General features: G+C 43.2%; 1 protein-coding gene across 2 annotated transcripts in view; it reads left to right on the top strand.

Moving 5' to 3' along the window:
• The window catches only part of CHRNA10 (cholinergic receptor nicotinic alpha 10 subunit), a 51,574-nt gene that overhangs the window by 27,100 nt on the left and 5,320 nt on the right, over window positions 1–19,154 (top strand). The window contains exons 2-4 of one of the 2 annotated variants that reach the window (XM_075198394.1): window positions 8,818–8,963; window positions 12,667–12,821; window positions 16,064–16,596. In XM_075198394.1, the coding sequence (XP_075054495.1) occupies window positions 8,818–8,963; window positions 12,667–12,821; window positions 16,064–16,596 (834 nt within the window). Of the gene's footprint in view, window positions 1–8,817; window positions 8,964–12,666; window positions 12,822–16,063; window positions 16,597–19,154 lie in introns of those variants that run through there. The other variant, XM_075198395.1, reaches the window with a different exon arrangement.

Here is a 19,154-nt window from a genome sequence, read left to right as displayed (position 1 = left end):
GCAGATTACTCATGTTGTTGGGCTGTTTAGCAGCCAGGTGTAGCAACCAGAGCGTAGAGTAACCTGTACATTTGGCAGACGAGACACAGACCAGCAGCTGTCATCCTCCAACATGGATGAAAATGATCATTCTCTGGCGTCATTCAAGTTTTGGGGGCGACACATGTGGCAAACTTGGCTTGGGTTAAGTAAGGCAAAGAAAGAGCATGTCCTAGATCAGCTTTAAATTTCAGTGTAAACATAAAGCTATCGAGTATTTGTGTGCTACATGAAAAAACATCAAATATTTAACTTATGTGCAAAATAATGAACTCATTTTCACCTTTTGTACTGTAACATGGTGGGCCTGATTCATTAAGGAAATTAAATCAAGAAAAGGAGTAACTTGGAACCTTGGCAAAACCATGCTGCAATGCAAGGGTTTCTTTTCAGATAGGACACAAGTACTTGATAGTTTTATTTTTACACTGACATTAAAAGTTGATCTAGGACATGTTCTACCCCAATTACAAATCTGTCCCCAAATTTTGAATTTTCCTCCCCCTCCAAAGTTACTCATTTTTTTTGCTTTCCTTTCCTTATTGAATCAGACCTATTGTGTTTGCAACATTGAGCATCCTTCCCAGTTCCCGTATTTCCTGCCAAGTGACTGTACAAGGTATGCTTAGACTTATAGATCAGTTTGACACACACCTTATGGAGTATATGCAGAAATGTCCTGATTTAGGTAGGACAGACACTATTTAGGGGACAGTCCCAACATCCTGCAGATTAGGACTTCAGGATTTCAGGACAGTTTGCAATGTCCTCTTCAATACCATGTGTACCAGCAGCAGCATTGATGGAGTGTTTTTAGTGGATAGCAAGGGGTTTGGGGGTGGCCCAGACCCTGGGGGTATGAGCAGTGCCCCTAGTTGAGATGGACTAGCCCCCGTGTAGCACGACCACACACCAATCTCATAGCCACGCCTCACACTGTCTCTCTCTTTAATCCCATTTTAAAAATCAGGCGGCCTGATTCATCAAGGTATGCGATCGCATACGCATCTGTGTTTCATACTTTGAGTGACGCAAACCGTTATATTTGCGTTGGAGTTTGAGATTGAGTTGACTTTGAGTGCCGTATCTGCTCTGTTTACGTATGTGGTGTTTTACGTAGCTCAAGTCCCGTTTAGCAGATGCGTATGCATTTGCGTACCTTGATGAATCAGGCCCCAGGTCGTCTCTCCCCCTACTGATTGCTACCTTCATGCTGTAAACTTTTGTGTGACTTATTTTCCATACTCTTTGCAATTGTGGACTCAACAATACTTTCTCATTTTGTGGCTCTGTCAACCTTTCAATAAATAAGATAAAAAAAAACCCCCACACAATTACAGTATAACACTGTGTATACTGATATCAGATTACTAATCTCTGTTGGCTAAACCTGGCCACACACGCACACGCATACATTTTCTCGTTCTGACAATGTTAGAACATATCAGATGCCGTCCCCGCGCCTCCTCGCTTGCCGGGGACGGTCGTCTTCTGTTCTCCGAGCACCCCGTTGCTAGGCAATGGGGACGCTCCTTCCGGCGGGCCACAGCGCATGCGTGCCCGTTGCCCTAGCAACGGGACGCGCTTCCCCGCTTCCTGTCAGTGGTCAGCGTGTCTGACCGCCGACCCACTGTCCACCAATGACAGCTGACCACTATGTATATATATCCTGCTCTGACACCACTAGGGTGCCAGAGCAACTAGTTTCCTAGTATCCTAGCCTCCAGCGTTTATATATATATATATATATATATATACTTCCTGATTGCTTCCTGTGTACCGACCTGACTCTCCCTGACTCCGTTTTGGATACTCCCTTGGTTCTTCATTATACATTCTGCATTGGCCTTTGGCTTGTTCACTACCCTCTGCTTCCTGATTTGGTACTTTATCTGCCCACACGGTTCCAGACCTCTGCTAGTACGACCACAACTACCATCGCCATCTCGCAGGTAGCTTCCTGGGAGGGCCGCGACTGCACGTCATTTGCCGCAAAATCCAAACTTCCTTGCGGGGGTCCCTGGTGAAGACTGGTGGCGTGTTAGACTCCGCGCCTCCTAGTGTAGCAGTGCCAATATCCGCAGGTGCCGCAACCTTTCATCGTGACAGAACAATTGTATATGTTGCATGAATGAAACAAATGATCAAAGCCAATAAAGACAATTGTATGGAAGCTCGATCGGATGGGTTGGAAATTTTCAGCCATTCATCATAGTTACATATTTGAAGCATTTCTTAGCTAATCAAACCCATATAGAAAGATGAATTAATAACTGTAAAGATAAGTGGCAACCTTATCCTCCTGGATCGACTTTTACTGTAGCAGTCAACCCCCAGCACCTGGACTTGCAGAGGAGGAGTGCATGCATAGTCCCTGGATGCAAGGGGGAGGTCAGGTGGGGACTTACATCCATGGGAACTCCACAATTGGCATAGGGAGGCAGTGGGGACTACCCTTATGGAGGGAAATCTCCCTTTATGCTGTGCCCTGGGGGGAGATGCTATACCTGCACAGCACTTCCACCATGGTGGGCTTTCCAGACACATGGCAAGGACACAGAAACAAACGAATTAATTTCCCTCTTCTCCTCAAAGAACCTTTTATACGAGGCATGGACCAGATTTCAGGTTTTTCACAGATTGCAGTCCCTTTGTCCATTCCTTAGCGTGGACACTGTGAAATGGGAATCTTTGCCTATGGTATATGCACCCATAGATTGTATGTCCAAAACAACCACCATTCCGATTCCAAAGACTGCTGCCCTTAGGCATAGCAAGGATAGGAAGATTGAGGTCACCCTTAAGTTGATTTTGACAGTGTTGTGAGGCTTCCTTACTCTTCATGGATGAGGTTTTGTTTGGCCCTGAGCTAGACAAGATAATCTTCCTGGTCATGTGGAGAAAGAGTTCCTGTCTTTCTGCTAATGCCCTAGGCCTAAGGGCCCTGGGAAAGGCATGTAGTTAGACATCCATAAGTCAGGCCTCCACTTCTCGTGGAGGTCAACAGAGAGATAAACAGGCATCTGCTTCTCATCCAGGACATGTGGTTCGATTCTACCACTGACATCATGTTGAGAGGAATTGTATCTCAGGGATGCATCATAGATCTTCAGAACGCCCCAACCAAACATTTCTTCCCCACTGGCCTTCCTGGAGGCCAGGTAAAACATTAGGCTCTAAGGGAAGCTATTCAGTTTTACTCTGCTCAGTAGTAGTTGTCCCAGAGAATCAGAGAGGATTGTGTTTTTGCAGAAAACATTTTTTGGTGGAGAAGCCAGATGAGTCCTTCCAATTCATCCTTGTCCTCAAGTCTCTAAACGTCCAGCTTTAGGTGGACAAGTTCAAAATGGAGTCTCTAAGATCTGTCATTAACAGCATGAAGCAGGGAAAGGTTATGGTGTCCATGAATATAAAGGACGTCTACTTCCACGTTCCAATCTGGAAAAGACATCAGTGCCTCTAGTGTTTACCAAGACTATGGCACTTATGATTGTCCTTCTAAGATCCAGGGGGCTGTCTTTCATTCTATACCTCTATGATCTGCTGATTAATGCAGACTCTCTGACCTTCCTAAAGGCCCATGTGCAGGAGATGTCCTAGACCTTGCAATCTCACTGTTGACTATCAGCTGCAAGAAATCCAACCTCATTCCTTCACAGAGGATGGTCTTACTGGGGATGCTATTTGACACCTGACAACAGAGGGTGTTCCATTTGGAGGACAAGATCTTCTATTTACGCGTACTGGTACATTCCCTCTTAGCTTGCAGACTAGTTATGGTTCTCTTCTACATAAAGGTCTCCACCATAAGGTGGTGCAGTTACACAGTTTCACCTGAGGGAGTTTTATATTGAAATAATTTCAAAATGGAGCAAGTCTCACCTTCAACTTTCCAATCAGTGGCTCAGACTGTCTCCAATGGTGTGCCAGTAACTTCTTTGGTGGTTGAGTGGTGACAGCATCAGAAGAGGTCACCCATTTATCATTTTGGACTGAGTTGTGGTGACTACGGACTCTAACTTTCTGGAGAATAACACTTTTCTTTCGCTTTCAGGTCCTTTGGTCTCTGGAGGATCAAAGTTCCCATAAATGTTCTGGAGCTCAGGTTTTTCGATGCCCTGTTCAGAGCTCGTCTCTTCCTGCAAGGAAGGATTGTAAGGATCCAGTTGGACAATGCCACAGCTAAATCATAAGGGCACACCTAAATCATAAGTGAGGCATCAAGAGTGACCTGGCTGTGAGAGAGACCACCAGGCTCATGTATGTCTCTTGCGTGTGGGGACAAATGTTATGTAATTTGGTGGGGCAGTTTGATAAAAGTCACAATACGTTGTTCTCCAGACCGCCTCTACCACAAAATAGAACTCGTTATTTACACTCTTCTTCATTCGAGCACCGATACTTGAGTTACATATAACACTAAAATAAATGTGCTCAACCCCTGTCTTCTCCAGCACAGATAGTAAGAATATGGTTACAGTTTAGATCTCCACTCTAACTACTCCAGTAAAATTACTAAGCATATCTCAAGATGTCCGTTCCCCTCTCTTCAGCTCTCCTGCATCATTCCTTAGGATTTGCACATTGAGTATGATGGTTAAAACATTTTACACATCTAGGGCATCTTCTCTCATCTGAAGTCCTGACACAAAATTGTTCTGTGTACTCACAACTGCATCTCACCCTTCCTCTGCGGGGGTGATACTTCACTTGTTTGGGCATTGAAACTCTCAAATGGACTCTCAGCCCTGCTCACCCTCTCTTCTGTGGAGTGATATCTCCCTTGGACTCTGACACTTTTCACTGTGTTCTCTCAACTCTTCCTGGGTTTCTCAAAGCTACCTCACTGCTCCCTGCAGTGCTGCCCTCTCCATAGGATTTCTCTCTCTAAATGTAGTCATGCAGCTCTTCACTGCTATTCTCCCATCCTCGGATCTCTCACAGGACTCTCTCGAGTCCTTATTCAGAGGACTTCCTGAATATCTGATGCTCCACCTGCTACATTTAGCGATTACCCTATCCTTATGCCGGGGTGTTCTCTTTAACCAACTTTTGCAATGGGGGCTCTCCCCTGTCACTATTGGGCTACCTCCTCTCTTGGGATCATACATGTGGCTCTTCCCTTAACATAAATTGTAACCTGCACCACATGGCAACTGCCACATCGGGTAACACTGGTAAACACCAGGATCTTCTCAGTCTGTCCTGGGTCCATGGCTTTAACACATAGCCCCACAGCATGGACCACCCTAGTCCTTTATGAGCTCAGGTGTCACGTGACCTGCTAAACCTGCGTTGGGTGCTATCACTCCCATGCCAAGTAGCTCTGTCCACTTGCAGTGACACGGCTGCATTACGGACATACCCTCCTGGTGAACTCCACCTATAGTCACCAGGAGGGGGCATTGCATAAAGTTCTACAGATTCAATTCTTTTTTGTCCAAAGATGCCAGTTTTGGACAGACGGTGCTGTGCACCTCAACTGCTGAACCTTTGGGACAACGATGAGACTTCCCCCGTGTCCTCCCTTAGGTATAATGGGAAAATGGGGTTTTCATATTTACTTTAAATCCATCTATGCTCTTTGTTTTTGTTTCTGTTCATATTTTTTTCACTGTTATCATTGTGGGGGTCCTTGTTCTTGTTAGAAAACGTTGTTTTCCTCCTCTTCCTCTGATTCTATACTCCTGGTTCTGCCCTTTGGGGCTTTGCTAGAAAAATATTAAAATCCCTGGCAGTCAATGGGCTAATCTCCTGTTACCGCACTAACTCCTGTTACCATACCCCGCTGTTCCAGTATACCCCCTTTGAATTCAGAGAAAATGATGTAATGTAAGTACAAACAGCACATTGTTTTGATATATGAACTCTGTGAACTCCAGCCAAAATACATTTTAGCATCAGGTGGAATTATCCTCTAATTGTGTCAGTTTGTATGAAGTTTTACTGAAGTATTTGTCAGTTTACAAAGTGCTTTGGGTCCCTGTATGTTTTATCTTATCAAACAATTATCTTTTTATTTGCATAATTAATTCTGTTTAATTGGATTTCAATTATCTCATGCTGTTACTTTCTGTCCAATGTGTTTTAAGCATGTTAATTAGCCTGAGAAGCTTAATCTAAATTTAGGCTTATTGGAATGTAAATAATTTGAGAAAGTCCTTGAATATCTTTGACTTGTTAATATTTCATGATAAATCTGATAGAATCTAACCCGTGGAAAGATAAACCGCTATTGTTATTCTTAATGGACACTTCCAGTCATATTATAGGTATAACATGAATTGATAACATCTACTTCTGGAGCTTTGCTTGATGTTATCTGTTCTAAGTGGTAGAAGGCATCATATCATTTAGCTGAGGTCCAACGCTGAGGCTGGGTGCACACTACAGAAATGTTCTCCCGATGTGTTTTATATAATGATTTTACCAATGACTGATAAAAAATAAAAGTCCCCATCAGCAGCCGATTCATGTGTACACACTATACATGTTTTATAAGATTCACACTCAGATCTGTGCTCTTCATCTGTTATAACTATTGGCTGAAAAGATCATGACTCTATTCAGATCCTGATCGTGAGTACAATACATACTGCAAAATTGGAACAACATTGTTCCATCGTTGAACGAGATTTTTAGTTTTGTTTAAAAATCTAATGAAATGATATTCACTGCCAGGGAAGGTTGTGATGGCAGATTCAATAGATATGTTTAAGAAAGGGTTAGACAAATGTTTTGTGTAAAAGGGTATCCAAGGATTAGACCATTATTTAAAATGAAGGATAGTAGTGGATGTAGGGTAAAATAGGACTGCAATATTGGGTCTGGGGGGAATTTTCACAATTGAAACAGATTGGTGGTTGCTTACTCTGGATCAATTTCAAATATAAGTGCAGGATCGCAGGAGATCCAAAATAAGTTGAACTTGATGGACTGGTGTCTTTTTTCACCCTCATCAACTATGTTACTATGTTACTTTGTTACTATGATACAATGATATAATGTGCTTTGGAATGATAATCGCTCATTGTTGCAGTGTACACACTAATGCAATATCGGGCTAATAGGGAAAATCGGCTGAAAACCCTGTAGTATGTACCCAACCTACGTCATGGCCTCTGACCAGTTATATGCTGGCTTTGCTGGGTACTCAGGGTTACGAGATAGTGAAATCGTCCAACCAAAAATGTCCGTTGAGCCCCAATGTTTGTTCGACAGGATACGGTATGGTGAGATATTCACACTGAGTCCATCAGTCTCTGCATCCATTGGAGAAAATTCAGTCTAAGGCTGTTCAGGTTCACGAGGGAGGTTAAGAGGATGGGCCTGGATCATTGTTGCAATTGTCCATAACTGTATTTATTGATGAGCTATATATATCACCAATATGTTTATGGTATGATGGAGGGTGGGTTCTGCACTGGGACACGAAAATAGAGGTGAAAACATCTTATTTAGACTGGGTTTTTACAATAAACATGGGCAGTGATTAGGAAATAAAACAAATTTATAAAAAGAGCAGGAGGAAGACATGTCGGGTGGATTTACTGATTTCATCACTAGTGATACAACCAGTCTCTTGTGAAACACCATCAATGCTGTATTGTGTAAACTATATAGATGCTCAAACACTTAATGGTAGCCGAGGCATTCTGAGACCTGTAGTGCACAAGGGACAAAATGAATTTTATAAACCATTACTGTTACCCCACATCCTCCACCCCAGGGGTGTGGGAAGAGCCTAGTGCTGTCAGCACAGGGCTGGGTAATCCTAGGGGGCCGGGTCTGCATTTTCTTTCTAGTGGACCCGATGTTCCTAAGGAATCCAGCCTGTGCTGACCAGCCTGGGGGTGGTTTGGCATTACGGCAGGGGGACCCCCTACTGCGTCTGTTCCTGCTATAGTGCCACCATCCCAGGCTGGCAAAGCCTAGTGCTGGTAATATTAACATTGGGGGGACCTCACGCTTTTTTGTCCCCCCCGATTCTGCTAGTACCAACACTTGGGTTGGCTAAGCTGTTTGGAGGTGGAGACGGGGACATTTTGGTGTTTTTGCTGCTGACACAGAGGAGGATGCACCTTGAGACGTATACAGCTCTGTTTTACATTAAATTACTCTCATTTTGTCAAGAACTCTACATCAGCCACGTAATTTGGAGGAGATCCTCCAAAGACTGGAAAGTTGGTGTCCGTTCCGCGTTCTCTGTGTGCTGTCTGACCCACTCATTGAGCCCAGATGTCCTGTTTGACCTGAGCCCTGGATCTTTGGATCTTTCCAGACATGAGTGACCACATTGGACATAAATGCAGCCACTGGACACTTAGGTTTAGTTTGGAGTTGCCTGGTCAACTTAAGGCTCAGTCTCGCAAGACTCTATGGGGTAAATGTATCAATATGCGGGTTCTTCAACACCCGCGTGTTCAGCCTCTTCCGCGATTAAATTTCAAGCGGCGCTGAATTGTAAAGGGAAGTTAACCCTTTACAATGCAGCACCGCTTGAAATTTAATCGCGGAAGAGGCTGAACACGCGGATGTTGAAGAACCCGCATATTGATACATTTACCCCCATGGGTCTTACAAATCTTTAGTAAGACAACATTTTCCCGGTCACATGAACTCATTGTATGTCATGAACAGCACAAGCGTTGTCTGTTTCCAATATTATACAGTATAGTATAGTATATATATATATATATATATATATATATATACACATTAATGCTCAGTTTCCATCCGCCAATCATCATCCCTTTACTGAATGTTCTCTCGTTTCAGGTGTTCTGGGGGCCCAGGGGAAGTTTGCCTACAAGCTGATGAACGACCTATTTGCCAACTACTCCAATGCTCTGCGGCCAGTGGAAGACATGGACAAAGCTATGAACGTGACTCTGCAGGTCACCCTATCACAGATTATTGACATGGTATACGCACCATAAGAGATTAAGCCATTAGCAGCATAGAGCCTTAGCGTATATCCTCATACAATCTATGTAACTAGATGACGGAGGCAGGATCCAATGAACCAACCTCTAGTACATTCTGACACACAGACACTCACACCTGTGCACATCTCCACCTCCTATCCGTACTGCAGGAAGAATTACTTTATTCTTTATCAGACATTAGTATAAAGGTGTGGATGATGGGATTGAGCAGAGGGGACAGCCAAATTAAAAGCATTATTTTCACATTGATTTACCTCTTTACAGAAAATCAGGTTCAATTTTCTAAGCAGATAATAGACATAAGATACAAGTACGTTAAAGTATATATAAACCATATAAGTCAGTGTAAAACAGACAGATATGACGACATTTTTACTTATATTTTTTTAGCTCATTCTTAACAAGTGATATATTTGCCCCATCCATTATTGAATTTGTTTAATTTATAACCCACGGCGCAACTGCTGGGAGACTATTCCATAGATCTATTGCCCTTTATACGTGTATCCCATCTGCCCCGTCTGTTTCGCTGTCGCTGGTGAGTTCTGTGTGCTCCTGCCACTGGTACGCTTCAAGGGTGTTTTCAGGAGAGCAGAGAGGGGATGTTGGCGATCTAGTGCTTCAGAGGTCCCACCCCCATGTCATGTGACCTCATGGCTGTGCAACCACAGCTTGTGATGATTTGCAGTAGGCCGATCTTAGTAGGTATATCTCGTAAATAGTTCAAAAGTCACTTTTCTAATCTATAGAAATACGCTTCTCTCATACCCCTTCTGTCCTAATCTCTAGTAATACTCTTCTCTCCTACCCCTTCTGTCCTAATCTCTAGTAATACTCTTCTCTCCTACCCCTTCTGTCCTAATCTCTAGTAATACTCTTCTCTCATACCCCTTCTGTCCTAATCTCTAGTAATACTCTTCTCTCCTACCCCTTCTGTCCTAATCTCTAGTAATACTCTTCTCTCATACCCCTTCTGTCCTAATCTCTAGTAATACTCTTCTCTCCTACCCCTTCTGTCCTAATCTCTAGTAATACTCTTCTCTCATACCCCTTCTGTCCTAATCTCTAGTAATACTCTTCTCTCCTACCCCTTCTGTCCTAATCTCTAGTAATACTCTTCTCTCCTACCCCTTCTGTCCTAATCTCTAGTAATACTCTTCTCTCCTACCCCTTCTGTCCTATTCTCTAGTAATACTCTTCTCTCATACCCCTTCTGTCCTAATCTCTAGTAATACTCTTCTCTCCTACCCCTTCTGTCCTATTCTCTAGTAATACTCTTCTCTCATACCCCTTCTGTCCTAATCTCTAGTAATACTCTTTTCTCCTACCCCTTCTGTCCTAATCTCTAGTAATACTCTTCTCTCATACCCCTTCTGTCCTAATCTCTAGTAATACTCTTCTCTCATACCCCTTCTGTCCTAATCTCTAGTAATACTCTTCTCTCATACCCCTTCTGTCCTAATCTCTAGTAATACTCTTCTCTCATACCCCTTCTGTCCTAATCTCTAGTAATACTCTTCTTTCTCACCCCTTCTGTCCTAATCTCTAGTAATACTCTTCTCTCATACCCCTTCTGTCCTAATCTCTAGTAATACTCTTCTATCCTACCCCTTCTGTCCTAATCTCTAGTAATACTCTTCTCTCCTACCCCTTCTGTCCTAATCTCTAGTAATACTCTTCTCTATTACCCCCTCTGTCCTTTCGCTCCTCAGGTCTGTCCTGATAAGTTTCGTTATGCAGCCCATGCCCCTCTCTGAGTTGTTTTTTTACTAATGTCTATTTGAAGATAGGGCCCCAGCACTGGTCACAGTACTCAGGGTGAGGTCTTACCAGTGGCCATATAACCTCCCAGTGGGGGATTGTGATGCCCCTGCCAATGGCGCAACAATAATGTACGTTTGACATATAGTTGGGTCTTTTCTGGTTCTGGTTCTGTATATGCGCTTCACACTTGGTCCACATGATACCCCCCACCCCACTGGTCACACATTATGCCCCAATCCTTCCTCTGTCACATATGCCCCCCTTGGACAATATCACTCTCCCATAGTCACATATGCCCCCACATTCCCACCCTTTTTCCTACCCCTTGTCATATTTGAACCTAACCCTACCATTATCACTTAATATATCTGATTGTCAGTTATCTTTTGTGACAATGGCAGGAGGGGGGGGGGGTTCAAATATCATAATAGAGAGGAGGGTGGGAGCATATGTTAATGAATTAATTTTATATGGAAAATGTGACTTTCCCATTTATTAATAATTGTCCAGACACTATTCTCTCCTGTGTATATGACACTTCATTACATTATTATATTGTGTATGACTAGGGTAATGTGACGTTAATGTTTAGCACTAACACCGTCCGGACACATCTCTATGCTATCTCTTGGCTATGGTGGACAACAGGTATCCCTGACATACACCTGGTATAGACACAACTGTTTGAGTAGCATCTTGAGATGAGCATGTGCAGGTAAATACACTTCCTTATATGCGTCTTTTCCTACCTACGCTTGGAGCACAAATGCGTCCAAGTCTAAATAAGTCCCATTTATGTCTATAGTACTGTTGGGTGTATCTTTCTCCTCCAGTGCAGGCCCTTTGAATCTCGGTTAGCCCAGCTCTATATGTTTTTTATCCTTCCTTGATTGGATCTTTCTATGTTCCTTATATGCAGATTTCTACACACATATACACTTATACATGTAACAGCTGCCGCTTCCCTGGAGATCCATAGCTGCTTTCTCTTACTCTGGAACTACATTTTATTGGATTTAATAATCCGTGTTTAGTTTATTCCTGCTCCCCATTCCCACAATACTCATTTGACTAAAGTTATCTTTCCTGAAATCTAAAACCGTTGTTTGGTGTTGTTACTGCTGTCTGTATATTAAACCCACCGACCTATGGTCACTAGACCCCAAGTTCTCTCCTACAGAACCCTGTGTAATCGGCCTTCCATCGCGCCATTCTTATAATCGCTCTCCATCTTTATTTCTTAGCTTTTGTTCTTGTTTAAGGTTCCTTTCTGGACAGATTTTTGTCCTTTGAAAACATTTTGTTAATTGATTAGGTAATTTGGCTCTCGGTTTTTGGTATGTGACCTGAGAAGTTCAATAGAAGGATTTGGCGGTGATTGTCGTGAGACACATAACTGTGTAACAATGTCAGGCTGAGAACTGGGGAAGGGGGAGAGGTAAGATATTGTGTATAAAGGGAATAACTTCACTCAAAGCTCATGATACAATCACACTTTATAATATTGACTCAGCACTGAATCTACGGCTTTATTTCCCAAGCAGATGTTTATTTACATTTATATAAATAGAATGTGGTTCCTCAACTCTCTTCTCGTTCCTAAAAACCATATAAACTTTCATTGCAACCCTAGTATTAATTATTGAGTATTATTCTCTGTGTCCAGATTGTCAATACAAGCCTCTGGTGCACTGGATTTTGCATAAGCCCTGGAGGTAGCTTATTACTTCATGGGGTGTCAGTCCTCACATATAGAGGTAGTTACCATGTATGGAGGTAACTTATTACGTGATGGGGTGTAAGTCATCTGTTGCATGGAGGTAGAGTCTTCAGATGTTTCTCCTAGAGGCAGGTAAGTGGTTGTGACACATATTGTGATCTTTGCTTCATCTTGTTCCCCTGTGGTCTTTCCTAGGACGAGCGAAATCAGATCTTGATGGCTTATCTGTGGATCCGACAGGTTTGGTTTGATGCCTACCTGCGCTGGAATAAGGACGATTATGATGGGCTCGATACCATCCGTATACCTAGCAGTTATGTATGGAGACCTGATATAGTCCTATATAACAAGTAGGTCGGATGGATGTTGAGAGTCATCACTTTTCCAGCCTGGGTTCAGGCAGAGACTTCTCCTATGTCACCATCATGACTGCAGGCCTTGATCTGATTGTGGCCTCCTGCTGCAACCAATGCCAGATATCTAACTGTAAAACATGAATATTGAACCTGCCTTTGTAACTAAATACTAGAAGAATTTACCTGATTATCGGCCCATATTAAATATAAAGCCAAGGTGATTCTGGTTCATGAGATGCTCTCCTGGGTCATGTTCTACCCATATGTTACCTAATGTCAGTTTTGGCAAGACCGTTATAACTGTCTTCATGTCCATTTCTCCTGGTGACCTAGTTGATAGTATTTCCATATTTGGAGCTGGACCGTGATTGAGCTGCAGACTCTGTCTCCTGGCTCTGGAGCCTCTAGTTCCATTATGATTATAGTGTGCTATCAAACAGGTCACCAGGATGATGGTGATTAATACAGTTATTGCAAAGTGTGCAGCGGCTGGGCGCTCCCCACCAATCTGGGCCATGTAGCTATGTAACGTCTGCACACCACGCAACATTGCTTTCCCTATATGTGTAAATATAGTCACATCTCCCCTACAAACTGATAGACCACTGTGTTCACCTTTTTTGGAAGGAAATACATTATACTGAATATGGGAGTAGTTTTCCATTTCAGTCCCCAGATCAGAATTCAGTAAGTAATAAGTGTGTTTGCAGACCCACATGTACTCAAGCAGGGAAGGTTCTGGCTTTGTGAGGGTACATTGACATCGAGACCTGCTGGAATTGTTGGACTTGCAGATGTCTTTGGTGAACTGGGAGGTTTCTATCGACAAAATACAAAACATTTTATGACATGTGCACAGGTCTCCTCTCGCCAAGCTGCAGGGATTTCACCCCTATGTTCTGCCAGCCTCGTTGGGAAGGTGTAACACAATCTCCGGTACAGCTGCCGTGTGGAGCCGGCTCATGTTCTTCAGCAGAGGTGACTTTCAGAGCCCTGAGACCGAATTACAACTTTGCATTTCTAACTGAGAACACAACTTGTGGTTAAAGTGTTTTCTGTATCGCCCTAGTCTCATTCAGCTTAGACGCCCTGGCCACTGAGGGGTTAACTTGGCAAGGGTCCCATGGGAGGAGAATTTGAGCGCTATTGTAAATGCATTTGATCATTTGAGATTTTAATTGAGCTTCATCAAGCTCTGAACCAGATGTACAGACACAATAAGGCAGAGGTTAGAGGTGAACGAACCTTTCAAAAGTTGAACAGTGAAGGATTCACTGAATGTTATCACGGTGTCTGTAAATCTGCAAATGGTTCTGTCAATCATCCGGTTAACGCAGCGTTTCATAGTTTTCTGGTGCAAATAATGTGAAGGGCGTTAGAGAGGGCGTTGGAGAGAACAGTTATTCAGCTTTTCCATTTGTACATTTCCACTTATTTTGTTTTTACACTTAATAAAATATCTTAGTTAGATATCTAGTTTATAAGTTAAATTTGATTATATTGATGATAGAAAAAATTATTTCAGTCACATGTATTTTTATTTTACAGAAGAAAAATGATTGTTTATTGGTCACAGTGGGCCTAATTCATTGAGGAAAGTAGGGCAAAAAAAGGTTTCTCCTGGACAAAACCATGTTACAATGCAAGGGGTGCATATTAGTTTATTTCTTTGCACATAAGATATATACTGTCTGTTTTTCATGTAACACACAAGAGGGGGTGCTCTAAATGCCTAGTTAAAAAGTCCTCCGTTGGGTCTTATATCTCCTATCATCTATGTGATGAGACAAGCCATTCTTAGAGATACTGAAGGACATTTCTGGTGGCCAGTAAAAACGTTACTGTAAAACATAGCAACCGATCAAAGTCTGTAATTTTTCTAGAACAGTTTAGTAAATACACAAAACTGTCTGATTGGTTGCTGTGAGTTACAACAACTTTTTCCCATGTACAAATTTTTTGTTGCTGCCTCATCCATTTTAGTGAGTTTCGCACTAATAAACAGTCCATTTTTATGGGAGTGCATTGTGTACTTACCCACCACAGGTTAACACGAGCAGTTTAACAAGCATTGTGTTGTTTTTTTCCCTTTGATTTCTATAGTCTATTCATTCCAAAGCCCATTCATTTCAATGGAATTAGTGCGCTATATATAAAAACTGCATTGAACTGAATAGGGTATTGAAATGAATGGGCCATAGATATGAATGGAGTTGCACACCACTGGTAATGGTTTCCCTTCCACATCAATAGACTTCATTTGATTCCTTTCTCATTCTTTTCTTGATCTTTTTTCATTCATGCATTGGATTCCCCGTGTCTATTACAAAGTAAGGACATTTCAAACTGCATTACACATTTTTCCCTTTGGACTAAAATAATATTAGATTTTCCTTTGAATTTTACATGTAGGGCATTTCCCATTGGATAAAAAAACTGCAAGAATCTCTATTAGATTATGATGGAACAAGAAAAAAGAAAGAAGAGTTGTTTTTATAATAAAGTTTGGAATGAATGTACCAAGCTGATTTTTTGCACTCCCTCCATTGAGTGTCCAGCTCTGTGTTGACCAAGCACCGTTCCCATACCACAATGTGGATTTTCCTGTTAACTGTGAGAACCAGCCCTGCTTGTCTCACACTGGGGCTGTTTGAGGAATCCGGGCAGGGCAGAGGGGATTTTAATAAATTAAAATCATTTATTTATTTACCAGAGGAACTTCAAACGTCTCAATAACTCAATTCAATAGCCTAATGGGGTTTCTGCATGTTGAAAACTCTTAATTGAAAGCAGACTGTGCTCTAACACATTGTGTAAGCACAATGCCACTAATTCTCTGTACTCACCAGACATTATTATTGCCTGTCATGAATCTTTGAATAGATATTCTCTACTATCTAATGGTGTTTCTTCCCTTTCTGTTTACAAATATAATCTAAAGGAAAACATCTGACATGTGGGACAGCTCAGAAGCATGTTGAATCCCCCGGTGATCATGGTCATTGGGCCATCTACACTTGTTTCCCCATATTCCAAAAATCCTGATGCTAGAAGATACAATTGATGAGTCTGCAGACCATGAGCCCAAAACACCCCTTTCAGCTGTTGTTAAACTCTATTTACCTTTTATACTAGAGGTCTCAGAAACCACAACATCTTTAGTCTTGTATTTTCTCCATATTAAGTGTTTCTTCCACGCCAGAAAATATTATGAGTTTCCTGCTCTTCTCTTCCAGCGCTGATGACCAGTTCACAGGCTCCATGGAAACGAATGTTGTGATTAGATATGACGGACAGATCATGTGGGACTCTCCGGCCATCACCAAGAGCTCCTGCAAGGTGGATGTCTCTTTTTTCCCATTTGACGGACAGCAATGTCGACTAACCTTTGGGTCATGGACATATAATGGCAATCAAATTGACATCCTGAACCACCTAGATACGGGTGACCTGACAGACTTTGTGGAAAATGTGGAATGGGAAGTACTGGGAATGCCGGCCAAGAAGAACGTTATAACCTACGGGTGCTGCTCTGAACCCTACCCTGATGTCACTTACACGTTAAATCTGAAGAGGAGGGCCTCCTTCTACATCTTCAACCTTCTCCTTCCCTGTGTGATGATCTCTTTCCTGGCCCCACTAGGGTTCTACCTTCCAGCGGACTCTGGAGAAAAGGTGTCTCTGGGGGTCACTGTCCTGTTGGCCCTCACTGTGTTCCAGTTGCTGGTGGCAGAGAGCATGCCACCATCAGAAAATGTGCCACTTATCGGTGAGTAGAAAATAACAGACACTGGAAGACACAAACCTGTCAATATATAAAGAGCAATTGTAAGAGTTCAGAAATAGTCATCGAAGACTAAGATATAGATGAAAACGATTGCCACTAAATTGTACCAATAAATAGACATTCTTAACCTTACATCTCGCGACCCACAAACCATGGTCAACTACTACTATCAGTTATGTTATTTTTGCCAACAGTTCATGAGACAGAAAATGTTTCATATATCTTATAAATTATAGATTTTAACATGCCAGGAGAATTAGGACAATGTATGTGTAATGATGGCATGCTTGGTGTGATGTACAGTGTAATGCTGGCATGATTGGTGTGATGTGCGTGTAATGATGGCATGATTGGTGTGCTGTTGTCACGAGCCGCGGCGGTACGCCGCATCCTGGCGTGAACTAGCAGTCGGGCGCGTGCTTTCATTTCTGTGCTCTGTTATTATCCTTGTGGCATAGATGTAGGAGGGTGTAGGGACATCCTCCAACTCCAGGGGGAGCTCTCATATGATTTACACTGGTTCATTTATATTTTTATACATGCTTCCTGGTTTATGTTATTACCTATGCTAGTTCTAGCTAGTAATTAATTAGCTGCCTCCTGAGGCTGATTGTCAGCCTTGTCCTCCTCTGTCTTGATTGGCTCTTAGTACTATTTAAGGCCGTGAGGTCTGAGCCTCACTGCCGGTTATAGCGTCCTGTTCCAGTACTTCTGCCTGCTTCTTGTTCCTGTGTTTGGTGTTTAACCTGAGATTGATTACCCGTGTATGACCTTTGCCTGTTCCTGGACTCTGAACCTGTGCTTCTGACCCTGATATATTGCCTGAACCCAGATTCTGAACCTCTGCTAGTGACCCTGATCTTACGCCTGTCCCTAGATCCTGAACCTGTGCCTGTGACCTTGACCTTTCTGCCTATACCTGACATACCCTCTGGTGCCCAGCCGAGTCCGCTGACATCTGGCCTGTCGCTACTCCGTGTGCAACCTCCTATACCTATGCGCTACCATGTAAGCATAAACTCATACTACTCTGAGCATAAGACCTGGGGGCATCTGAGTACCTGTGAGTATAACCTGTCTCTACGGGAAAGGCGGCTGCTAAAGGTGAAGACCTCTTCTACCTGTTCTATGTGTTTATGCCGCACTGGTGGCCATAACATTATAACCGGCCATACAGACATTCCGGAGACGAAATTGGGATGGACGAAAGCGGAACCAAATTGTCTCCATTTCAAGTTCTGACGGGTCATGTTGAGACCCTGTATCAAATGGTCCGGGGATTGTCCCAGCGTTTGTCCACTCAAGAGGAGGACTCCTGGACTACACTAGCCATTTCCGATCCCGCCGATTAACCCAAGTTAAATTTGCTGGACCGGAAATAGAGCCCTGTTCCGGAATATTTAAGGAGAGCTGTAAGCTCTACTTTCAGCTGAGACCTCGGTCTTCTGGTTCGGAACAGCAGAGGGTCGGGATTGTCATCTCCCTCCTTCAGGGTGACCCTCAGGCCTGGGCCTTCACCCTGCCTCAGACGAGTCCTACCATGCAATCTATGGAAGCCTTCTTTAATGCATTGGGTCTGCTCTACGATGACCCTGACTGAGTTGCCTCCGCTGAGGCTCATCTACGGGCTCTAAAGCAAGGGCGACGTTCTGCAGAGGAATACTGTGCTGAGTTCTGCCGATGGTCGCCTGACAGTGAATGGAATGATCCGGCGCTGCGGAGTCAGTTTTGCTTGGACCTCACTGAGCAAATTAAAGGCTCCCTAGTTCAGTATCCTGTACCTCCTTCACTTGAAGACTTGATGCAGCTTGTCATCAAGATTGATCGTTGAATCAGAGAGAGAAAAACTGAATGGGAATCATCTATACCTCCTTGCTCACCACCCAAGTCTGGTCCTTCTCTTCTGGATTCCCCTGAACCCATGCAGTTGGGCACTTACCGTCTGCCTCCAGAGGAACGTTCCAGACGATGCTCTCTAGGTCTCTGTTTGTATTGTGGCCAATCGGGCCACCTAGTTTGTTCCTGTCCTAGCAAGTCGGGAAAATGCCTAGACCTAAGCGCTGGTGAAGAGGTGCGCTTAGGTCTCCAAGTAATCTCTTCAGAAAACTCTCTGTTAGTCCCTGCATGCCTAGCCTTCAGACATCGTTCCACTGAGTTGTCGGCCTTTCTCGATGGTGGTGCAGCAGGTAACTTTCTGGACATTCTCTTGGCTCAAACTCTTGGAATTCCTGAAGTCAAACTGGATTCGAGCATTACCGCCTGCGGCTTGGATGGTAATCCCCTGGTTGGAGGCCGAATACTCGCTAAGACTCCATTGGTTCGCTTATCCGTAGGCGCTCTCCATACTGAAGAGCTCACATTCTTCCTGATCACCTGTCCCTCCGCTCCTTTGATTCTGGGGTATCCGTGGCTGCAAAGTCATAATCCCCTTATTGATTGGAAAAGAGGGGAGATCATCCTTTGGAGTTCAGAGTGCTCTACTTCTTGTTTGACCCTGCCTCTCAGAACTCTGCAGCCTAGTCCAGAATTGTTGCCTGCAC

Source organism: Mixophyes fleayi, chromosome 2 (genome assembly GCF_038048845.1).
Source record: "Mixophyes fleayi isolate aMixFle1 chromosome 2, aMixFle1.hap1, whole genome shotgun sequence".
Lineage (NCBI taxonomy): Eukaryota > Metazoa > Chordata > Amphibia > Anura > Limnodynastidae > Mixophyes > Mixophyes fleayi.
Note: the sequence above shows the minus strand (reverse complement) of the source record. Positions and strands in the feature narration are given on the sequence as shown.